Source organism: Pinus tabuliformis, chromosome X (assembly GCF_031772625.1).
Source record: "Pinus tabuliformis cultivar Carrire ecotype Pingquan chromosome X, CPIR1, whole genome shotgun sequence".
Taxonomy (NCBI): Eukaryota; Viridiplantae; Streptophyta; class Pinopsida; order Pinales; family Pinaceae; genus Pinus; species Pinus tabuliformis.
The window spans coordinates 576,808,726-576,820,015 of NC_142308.1; the positions used below are offsets into that span (position 1 = coordinate 576,808,726).

General features: G+C 38.0%; 1 protein-coding gene across 1 annotated transcript in view; it reads right to left on the bottom strand.

The window, feature by feature from the left end:
• The window catches only part of LOC149141322 (putative mitochondrial saccharopine dehydrogenase-like oxidoreductase At5g39410), a 51,930-nt gene extending 41,037 nt beyond the window's left edge, over positions 1-10,893 (bottom strand). Inside the window, exon 1 of the mRNA XM_089449905.1 lies at positions 10,031-10,893. Within this exon, the coding sequence (XP_089306031.1) occupies positions 10,031-10,690 (660 nt within the window). The 5' untranslated portion in view covers positions 10,691-10,893. The remainder of the gene's footprint in view (positions 1-10,030) is intronic.
• Positions 10,894-11,290: the final 397 nt, after the last annotated feature.

The window sequence follows — 11,290 nt, forward strand, 5'->3', positions numbered from 1 at the left end:
ATACCAATTATCAAGATGAAATGCGAGACAACAACGAATGTGGTCCGCCAAAAAATAATCCAAGAATGCCTTCGAACCATTTCAATGAACTTCAAAAGTATATGTCGAGCCTCCACCAAACTCTTGATCCATATGAACCACAGAGAATAGTTAATCAACCTTCTTACTTTTCATTCCATAGTGTGCCTCCCTTTTATAAGACTCACGGCTTGTCAAATGAAACCCTTGAGTGAGGCCGACTTTGAGATTTGGAGGGAGAAATTTTATTTTGAATTTGCTATCAATATTTTAAATATATATTTTCAAAAACTATTTGCCCAAATAATTCCTTTTAACCAATTTATAACTCTTCTCTTAACTGATATAAACTTCTTTAAGGTCTAATATGTTTTCCTTGGGGCTAAGGGGTTTCCTTAAGGGAAATTTGTCCAGACGCTGCCCAATTTTAACAGCCTACATTGCGACATTGCAATATGATGGATGGATGTTATGCACTAGACCACAAGGTTGCACCGCGTTGCACTATAAAAGTGCGATGCACCATCTAACTTCCCAAAAATTCTTAAGTTAAAATTACCCTTCCCTTCCTGCCCTAATGGTATGAAGAATAACTTTAGGTGTTTAACCATATAGACATTTATGAATTGAATGAGGGGGGGCTTAAAATTTGGCTCTTGTTGAAAAATTTTAGCACAGTTGTAATCGCTACAACAATTGGCGAACCCATTGGGAGAACTTCAACATCTTTAGTTTAGCTTTTAAGTTATGATAGAGCTTAAAATTTTGGGAAGTATTGTCTTGACTCTATGGGTACCACTTGTTTCGCTGTTTGATTCTAGTCAGAGATTTAGTCTCTTTGTTAACTATCTTGGTCTTGGTTCATAACACACACTGATTTCAACAAAAATTGAATACAAAAAGTTTTGATGCGAAATAGAGATTTTGTGCATGTGAATTAAAAATGCTTATAGAATTAATGAGTTTCGGTGTTGCTCTGCTGCAAACTAAGTCACCAGGTTCATGTTCGTGTTCGAGTTTGGCGACCTTGAAATTCGAATAAAGTTCGGCACCTAAAATTTTGCCAATAAAGTTCGACATAGAAATTTGAAAAAAAAAAGTGTATAGATTAAAAAAAAAACACAAAAGAAAAAACCAAAAACAAAAAAACAAAAAAACAAAAAAACAAAAAAACAAACCCATTTAAAGTCAAATTCAAAGTCCATAATGCACATTGCAAACACATAAAATTATTGCTCAAACATTTAAATCATTTCCACATAATTTTATAAACCATGAAAGCAAGTGCCAATAAAGAACCAACTTCCATACATGTAACATAGTAAACAAGGTGAGAAATTCATCATAGATATTCACACCCATATCAAATTCAACAAAACCATGGGCCATATCAGATTTCATATATTGAAAAACAACCTGATAAAAAAGTATTCAAAAGATATAAACTCAAAAGTTTAAAGTAGCTTAGCAGTTTTAGAAAATTGTTCATGCAAAAAGTAAATTAGAAATCTAAAACAGGAACACAAGTTTTATTCTTGATGTTCCTGTGGCCCACTTGTTATATCAAAAAGTTCTATATCATCAAGAGCAATAGGAGCTGTGAATCCGCTAGATTCTTCAGCATCAGAATTAATTAATATTTAATACATTTAATAATATAATTTATATCTTGAAAAATATTATACAATTTAAAAGTGTAATAAGAAAATGTATGTGTGTATTTCTGTGGAAAGAAATCAACCCACAATTATACTCATATTTAAATAAGAGTGTTTAAGCTCAAAACTATTATAACAATATTCTTATGGACATCAAAACTCAACATATCACTAAAGAGGATTGAAACTTAGATATATAGAATTGGAGTCATTCTACTCAACCAATATGTATAACAATAATTGAATATATATATATATATATATATATATATATATTATTTTTTAAATATAGTCTTACAAAAAAATTAATTTTATAATTTAAAAAGATAAATTTATTATTAAAAATGTTAAATAGAAAATTTTAAATTTAAATGCATATAAATAATCATCCACCCACCCGAATATATATATATATATATATATATATATATATATATATATTGAATTATTATTATTTTATATTGTTTTAAATAAGTTTTTGGATTTAAGCCTAACGTTACCTAACATCCATTTTCTCTCACAATCTGTTGGATGTTTTGCAATAAGCTCACAGTATATCGTTAATATTACATTGCATTACATTAGTATTGCATTGCATTATGGAGAAGATTTCACAGTTTCTTTGTTTGTCTCTCCATAATTATATTTGCAGGAATAGCTTTGACGTGGAGAAATCACAATGCACAATGAAGGTTCTATCACATGGATAAACTACAATGAACAATTCAAGTGCTGTCACATGGATAAACATACCGGATTGTAAATTAGAAACATCTCGAGTATTGCACGTGGTCTGAAATAGGATTTAGTCTTTAATCATACATGTTCCAACCTTACAGGGTTATCATGACTGTGGACTGGTCGGTTCTGTTTTCACGTTTATGGTCACTGTGGTCACGGTTCTGTTTATAAAACAAAACACAGAACCCGTTGGCTGTAACTTGGAACAAAACCAAACCCACGGGCCCGCAAACAATGAAACCTAATTTTTTTTTTAATTTTAAACAGCGAATACAAATGAATAATTTTTAATTTTTTTTAAACGGAGAAAAAACGAACCTAAATGAATACAAACGAATTTAATGGTGTTTTTTAATTAAAGTTCGGCATTTTGTTCGTCATTTTGTTCGAGTTTGGCATTTTGTTCGGCGAACTTGAATGAATAAATTCAAATTCCGTTGAATTTCAGCGAATTTCGAATTTATTCGTTCAAATTCGCCGAACCCGGTAACTAAGGTTGCAAACAAGTGTCCACAACCCCGACAAAGCCACTTCAAGGAACACAAGTATTGCTTCACTACCAACGAACATCCATAGCCCCGACAAAGTTACTTTGCATCAACCTTTTGTGCGAGAAGCCTTTCTCGTGTCTTTACCCTTTTATTGATTTTCTTTATATGCAATTTTTGCATTATTATTTGGAGTCTCATCCCAAATGGTGTCAAGTCTAATTGAGGCATCATACTAGAGAGATCCCCTTAAGATGGTAAGCAGTGCATTAAACCCATCAACAGGTATCTATAACTTGAAGATAATAAAGAACAAGAATATTACAATGTCATTTTAACCTAGGTCACTCAACATAAAGAATGGAAGATTCCTTCCAGATACTAGGCTTATGAAGGAAAATGCTTTGAAAATATTTAAAGAGTAAAGAGGCTCATAGTCCATTTACCCTCCTAAAAACAAAGAAATGAAGAGCTATATTAATGAGACAACCTTCTATGACATTTTACTTGAAGTAAGAAATGATACCAGCACTCTTCCAATAATAGATTTCGTTGAACAGAAGGGTTTGGAATCTGGCTGAGACATATGGCATTTTCTTGTAGGCACAAGGTGGTCCTCAAACCTCGATTCAACCATGCATTGGGAACCAAGCATTCTAAGGAGAGAAATCCAAGTCAAAACTAATTATGTTTATAACTTATAGTCAAGTACGTCCTTTTCCAACCTTTATAAGTTTTATTAGGCATTCTTCAGTCATGTTGGACGCCTAATCCTCTATGGGTTAGTGTGGAAGCCGAATAGACAAACGAAGTCCAAGAGACCTTGGGATGTGAAACCCAACAATCAAACCATGTACTATAAATGTATATGTTTTGTTAATAAAAAATGTACTCTCATGTTTTATCTTTCATATTTTGTCGCTGCCATGTGTGTGTTTAACATGGTATCAGAGCAGGCGTATTCCTACCCTGCATAATTACTTTGAGACATTTGTATTATGGCCTTTCTGTGCAGGTCATTTCTACCATCAGTTCTGCATTTCATGAATGTTTTATCAGCCACATTTTAGCTGCATTCTCTGCGCACAATTCCCCGGATAGAAAAATTCTAACATACCTGACGCTAACGCTTCCACTAGTTTGACATACCTGTTCCTGTCGTTGTTGGATACCTACTCCTATGGCTGCTGGATACCAGCATACAAAAACGCTCAGCTTTTGTGTTACATCCGTGTATAGTTGAGAGCGTTGTAATTACCATATCGCCATGAAAATTCACAATGTATTTCCTTAATTTGATCATTTCTTCGTTGTACTCGATTTCGAAGAAAAATGCCCCGTTCTGTCTATTGTTGCTCTTCAACCTTTCCATCCTGTTCTGCAACTCCTTCTAAACTTGTCGATCTTAGCATTCAGCAAATCAACGAAGTCAGACTCCTCCATAGCCGTTTTGTGCTTATTGCATTCAAAATCTAGAGTCGGGGAACCCTATTCCAAGCGTAGGTTCTGTGTGTCGTTAATGCCATCACCTGCCACCATTTGTTCTTGCACTCTCACCACTTTCGAAATGAAAACTGCACATTCTATTTCTTATTGAATTCATTCAAGGCAAAGCACACAAGAGATCAATAAGGGGACTATGTTGAACTATTGCTAGTGGTGCCAGCGCAGGAATGTCACCATAAGAAAAATCGCTCTCCACCTCGTTGCTCTCTGTTGCAACCTCGCCTTCTCCAATGGTCATATAATACTTCCAGTTAACGCCTCTCAAATCACTATCTTCCATTGTTTGAAGCTCGGTCCATACATACGCCCAATCCAATACCATCTCACACCTTCCTCCACGGCCCTCCTCCATACACAGTGCTCTGATACATTTATGTTGAATGTTGTAACGTTGTTGGTCTCACAACAGACATGGAGGTGAACATATACGGCCTATAGTGTTGAATCTGGAATGAGAGGTGCAAAATGGTGCGGCTCACACCATTGGTCTGAGCTTGCATACCTTCGCTCTGCGTTGAAGATGTGAATGCCCCCGATGGCTAAGGTTGAGTAACCGCCGCTAAATCTTATATTTTGAATTTGCAGAGTCATGCTATTTGTTTTTAATTGGCCATTGATAGTTGAATATAGGGAAGGGGGAAGGATAAAATCCCACCACCATATTTGAGGGCTAGAATCTTCCTACGCAGCAACTATTTCTGACATAATGTTCCTACGCATAAGCAGATGACGCAAGGGATTTTAATCCTCGTTGGTGTTTGACTTTATCATGGATGGATCTTCCATTGGAAAATTACTACTTACTTTTGGGCTCCTCCCTCTATCATAAATGGATTTTGATATCCGAAGATTCCTGTTTTGAGGAGGTTCTTAGTCGGAATGCGATCCAAAACGAAATGAAGGTCAAGTACTATAATTTATTCAAAGTGGAAGCTACAGCCAGAGACGAAGTGGGGCGCCTTCAGGTTGTCCACTGTCACGCTATCCACTGTCCACTTCTGGTGTCTCGGTGACTTCATGAATTTAGGCCTTTTTGCGAGTATCGATCCCTCGTCCTCTTGCTCGACTCCGGAAACAACGCTGAATTGAACGTTACAACGCTACAATGGTGAATATTACAAAGCTACAATAGAACGAACGTTACAATTGAACTTTGCAACGTTGATTACAATTCTATATCTTAGACCAGAAACGGCCCACGAGGAGTTAGGAGGAGGAGAACGCTGGCGCCCTTCACATTTTTCCTGTAGTGCAAGATATTTATGTAAGGGAAAGCCCCACAGTCTTTTTCTGGCTCGAATGGGGGACACAAGATTATAATTTCGTAGGAGCTATGGCACTTTTCGCCATTAATGTTGTTATTTCTACCACAAATGTAACTCACTGTAATTAAGATGCATGTTATTATTAAAATCCAACCTGAGATTTTGGATCTGTTCATGCTTGGGCACCATCACAGTCAGTCTGCCTAAAGATTAGAAGGTTGAAGGGAATTAATCTCTACAATTGTTGAGAATGCTTGGTTAAAGGTTTTTGAGAGGGGATATGAATTACTTCATGGGGAGGAACATAACGCAGTCAGATTTCCTACACAAGGATATTTGTTGTATTTCTTTATTGTAATTTTTGTTCCATGCAAAAAAATGAAGTTATCAACTAAAGCAGTGAACCTTGCACTACTCCAGATATCTGAACTATTTCATGCATAGGACTGATGAAGGACATTCTCTTGGTGGCATCACTAAATGATTCAAGAAAAATTATGCCTGCATTATATATTCAATGATGGTTTGATGCACAACTCATATTCTTCATTTTTGAAATCTTCAATAGTTGAGGTTTGTTTAGCCCTGCTACAGCCTCACTGGCCGAGAAAGTGAAGGAGTATCTGAAGGATCCAAGCAAGTTTGCAGTTGTTGCTGCCCAAGTTGTGGCATTGTATTTAAAACTCATTATAGTTTTTGTCTACATATATATGCATTGATTCCTTGTTACTTCGACTGCTGCATAAGAGTTTGGTGGGCTGTATAAAGGCAATGATTGTTTTGACAAATAAAAGTAGTCTTTTGTGGAGAAAAGTTTAGTCGGTTGTATTGTCAGAACATAGTGCTGGTCATGAGTAAACTCTTATTTTTATGTAATGGATTGTAATTGGTGCTTGCTGGTTGCACACTGATCATTTGCTGCACATTTATAAAGGATATTGTTGTGTACTGTGAGTGGGTATTACTTTTCTGCATTGAGTAGTAGTTGTGATCAGTTTTTAAGGTGTAATTCTGACATTGAAGAAAAAAATGGCCAGAATCAATGAAGTATTAGAGTTCCTCAAAACTCTGATATTGTCTACTACTCATGATACATTAAAAGTCAGCAAAGTTTCTCTCACAGACATTCAGGTCTGTCTACAAAATGCACAAGAGAAAATTGATTTTTTGCAGCTCGAATCTCAGCTACAGCAAGAAGAATTAAAACAAAGGAGTCATCATTCTGAACCTGTTTCTGTTCAGAAGATTGAAACAGAGTCCCATAAAACAACAGTTTTACATGCACATGCAGAAGTTCAGTTTGCACTTCCCAAACCCATCATCAGACCTTGGGAAGAGCTTGTCCATAACAAGCACAAAACTGGTCTTGGATATGACAAGGACTTGTCCTTTCATATTCTATACTACTCCAAACCAATCCAATTTCAAAGTGCTGGATTCATTCATGACAGTTCACCTCCAGCTGTTCCAAATTCTGCCCCTCTTCTATAGCAGCCACAACAGATTGTGAAATGCCAACACTGTGATCGAGTTGGCCATCTGAAAGATCACTGTTTTGATCTTCATCCATGTAAGCATTGTCATAAAACCAGTCATTCTTCAAACTGATGCTTCAGAAACAAGTCTTGGCAATGGGCATCAACAGCCAAGAAGATATTTCAGTGACATGTCAGAACTTGTTCCAGTGACGGGGGGAAATGATGGTCATCTACAAGCTTCAAAGCCACATCAAGCAAGCCTGAGCCACAACCTGCTATACCAGATTCAGAGTTGTAGCCAGAGACAAAGATGCCCCTAAGCATGCCTTCAGTTGGTAATCTGGGACACTTCCTCTAACAGAAGACTTCAGCTTCTTGTAAGTTTTGGAAGAGTTCCAGGAATTGCATTAAGCATTCCAAAGTTGGTGGTAATCCTTAAACCATCACAGGTTGAGACTTCCTTTTTCAGGTTGAAGTTCTCCCTTTTATGCGGGGTGAGACCTCCCTTTCATGGTTGAAGGTTTCCCTCTTCAAAACATCAGGAGCACTTCCTCTAGCAGAAGACTTGAGCTTCATGCCAGACTTGGAAGAGTTTCGGGAACTGCACTAAGCGTTCCAGTGTTGGTGATCATCCTTAAACCACCGCCCTTTATACCAACATTTCAGAGAGCACATTCAGCCTAGTGTTGCCATGCATTTTTTGCACATTTTGTATTACAGCTCTCTTCTTGGACTCATACATAACCCTTTGGATTAAAGGGGGGAATGTTGGACACCTAATCCTCTATGGGTTAATGTGGAAGCCGTATAGACAAACGAAGTCCAAGAGACCTTGGGATGTGAAACCCAACGGTCAAACCATGTACTATAAATGTATATGTTTTGTTAATAAAAAATGTACTCTCATGTTTTATCTTTCATATTCTGTCGCTGCCATGTGTGTGTTTAACAAGTCTCAATCTACCTTAATTGTTCTTTAATATGGTCTAATCACACTTAAATAGTACTAAAATTGTTTAGTTATATTTATCCTTAACAGGAATAAATGCAAGGAAGAAAAGCATCATATCCTAAGTCACATGTATGTGTACTCACAGAGTCACAGCTAAATACTTTAAATTAGTCATAGTCAAGTAAGTCCTTTAAATTAGTCACAGTCAAGTAAGCACTTATTTATCCTTCATAACTCTTAATTAGGGGGGTATTAACTCTAACTTTTGGCTCAAATGTTCATCATTACAGGTTGATTATGATGGCTGCATTTGCAGGCAGAAAAATGCATTCTACAGACCATGTCGAAGGGAGAGGAGGAGAAAGTCATAGAAACTATTCCAGGACAACACATACAATGTATCCAAGTATTTATTCTCATCTTTATTAATTACTGTTTACTATCACACAATTTATTATCATGTTTACTATTCATTGTTTATAATCACATAACACAATTCCTCATTCCACAGAAGAGTATTCATTGTTTATAATCACGCAACACAATTCCTCATTCCACAGAGAAGGATAGGGATGTAGAGAAAATACACATATTCATACCACAACCAATTAATATACCATTAGGATAGGGATGAAGAGAAAACACACATATTCATCCCACAACCAATTAATATACCATTATGTTAGTAGGAGGGCCCTGTGGAAACAGCAATTGGTGTAAGGATCATGGTATTATCATGTTTGCTGGTGTAAGGATCATTGTATTATCATGTTTATTAGTCATTATTTATCAATGTTGCAAACAACGGCATCAAGATAAAATCGGCAACAGCAAGGGTCTGGAAAACCAAAAAATCGGGAAAATCGGGAAAATATTGGTAAAAACGGCAAACATCTGCAAACTTAAGATACCATAAAAATATCTTTAAAAATTGGCAAAGCCATCGTGATTTCGAGATAAAATCCGGGTGTTATCGAGATGTTCGCAACACTTATTATTTATCATCAAACAACGTCTCACAAAAGAGGAGATGGAGTCAAAGTAAGCATGCAAATCGATTGCATAGCCAATCAACCATTATTGTAGGAGAGCCCTATGGAAGCCCCATTGGCATAAGGATCATCGTATTATCATGTTTCCTTTACACTACAACATGTCTCACAGAGGCAAAACGGGAGAGAGAGCGCCCTAAGGGAATCACAATTGGCCCAAGGATCATGGTATTATCATGTCTACTATTCACTGTTTATTATCACACATGTTTCACAAAGGAGGAGGGGGTGGCAGAGCAGCCACGATTATTCAATTACAGCCAATTAACCATTGTGTTTGTGTTAGTTCGTACGAGGGCCCTTGGTATGTTGAGACATATACATGATCATATGAAGGCATCTATCTAACACTTTGTGTAACTGTCTATTAGTTTTTTTGGTTCTTTTCTTACTATGCGGCAGACAATGAATTGCGGTTCTTTATATTATGAATTCTAGCATAGTTTTATACACTCACAGACAGATATTTTAACCCGGGATCTGTTATGTGCACAGTTCTCCGATAACACTAGACACACTAGAGGTAGACTATAGGTCCGGACTCCCGAGTTAAAATGGATCTGTGCTAATCAGGCATTAATTCCTGGCACAATTGGGCTTAATTATGCTTTAAAACCTATTAAAATAGGTTGAATACAAAGGAATCTAGATTAACCCATAGCCAATTGGTAAAGGCGTTGATCAGATGCCAATGTTCAAATCTCCCTCAAGTGGATTATCGTTCCATGTTAACACAGAGTTGAGGTTTATAGCTACCAAAGAATCAAACAAAAGCATTTAAACATGTTAAAAGATGCTAATGCAACAAACCCTCAACCCTTCCAAAGAAACAAGAAAGACAGAAAGTAATGCCAGTACCCTCCTTCCCTCACCTGAGGCTTGGCCCGCCGGGGCCTGGATCTCCTAAGCTTCTGCAACTCATGTGCATTGGACACGCCCAGCACTGCAGACTCAAACGTCCCTATATTCCCCACAATTCTCTTATCCGACTCCAACAGCAGATATGAATCCACACTATGTGGCACGGAGGGCGGCTTCCACTGCCTGGAATGGAAAATGACGCCCAGCTCCGCCGGGATTGAATCGTACCCGCAGGCAGAAATAACAAGAGACCCCGTCTCCTCAGCCCTTTGGTGATAGGTCGCCTCCATTTTTTCCATGAATTCAGGCTCTCCTGAGATGTCCAGATAATCCACGCCGCCTTCAACGCAGGCGGAGACCACCGGCTCACCATAGAGGCGGTAGGGACCCACGCAGTTGAGCACAAGTTTCGTTCTCCTGCACAAGGCCGCCAGCGATGGCGGGCTCGTGACGTCTGCCTCGATTATGGGGATATTCGCAGGGGGCAGCGATGGCGCCGCGGCCCATCTAAGCGCCTCTGCGACCTTGTTTCTGCTGCGCCCAGCTATTCCTAACTTTACTCTTTGCCCTCCTCCATCGCGATCCAGATGGTTCAAGAAATATCGCACAACATATTTGCCTGTGAATCCTGAAGCACCCAGAATGACAGCATCCAACCGATCGTCTTCCATTGCGGAACTTGTTCGGTTATTACACACTGAACTTCTCGTGGTGATTGTGTTTGTATGAATTGATGTGAAAAATGATATAAATGGCACTGCACTCAGTGTTTCATTAATCACAAGTTGTTGGAGTTAGTCGACGTGTGTTTCAAACGTGACCTCATTTTGCCACTCAGCCAACTGAGACATCAATGAGTTGCTGGCTGCCCCATTCCCCAGGTTTCTTCAAACAAGTTGTTGGAGTTAGTCGACGTGTTTTTCAAACGTGACCTCATTTTGCCACTCGGCCAACTGAGACATCAATGAGTTGCTGGCTGCCCCATTCCCGAGGTTTCCTCAAACAAGTTGTTGGAGTTAGTCGACGTGTTTTTCAAACGTGACCTCATCTGTGGTCATATAAAATTGCAGTTGTCTATATCGCGACTTTTTGAAAGCCTTTCCGGCGGGTTTTTCCGGTCAAAATCCGGCAGGAATTTATTGGAATCGCAAGTTTGATAGCTAGTTTCTGCACAATGAAAGCGTCCCAGAGGTTTTCCAGGGTGCTGAATCCAAATATGCAGTTAAAAAACCATTTTAACTGCAACAAATCGAGATTTAGCCTCAATTTCT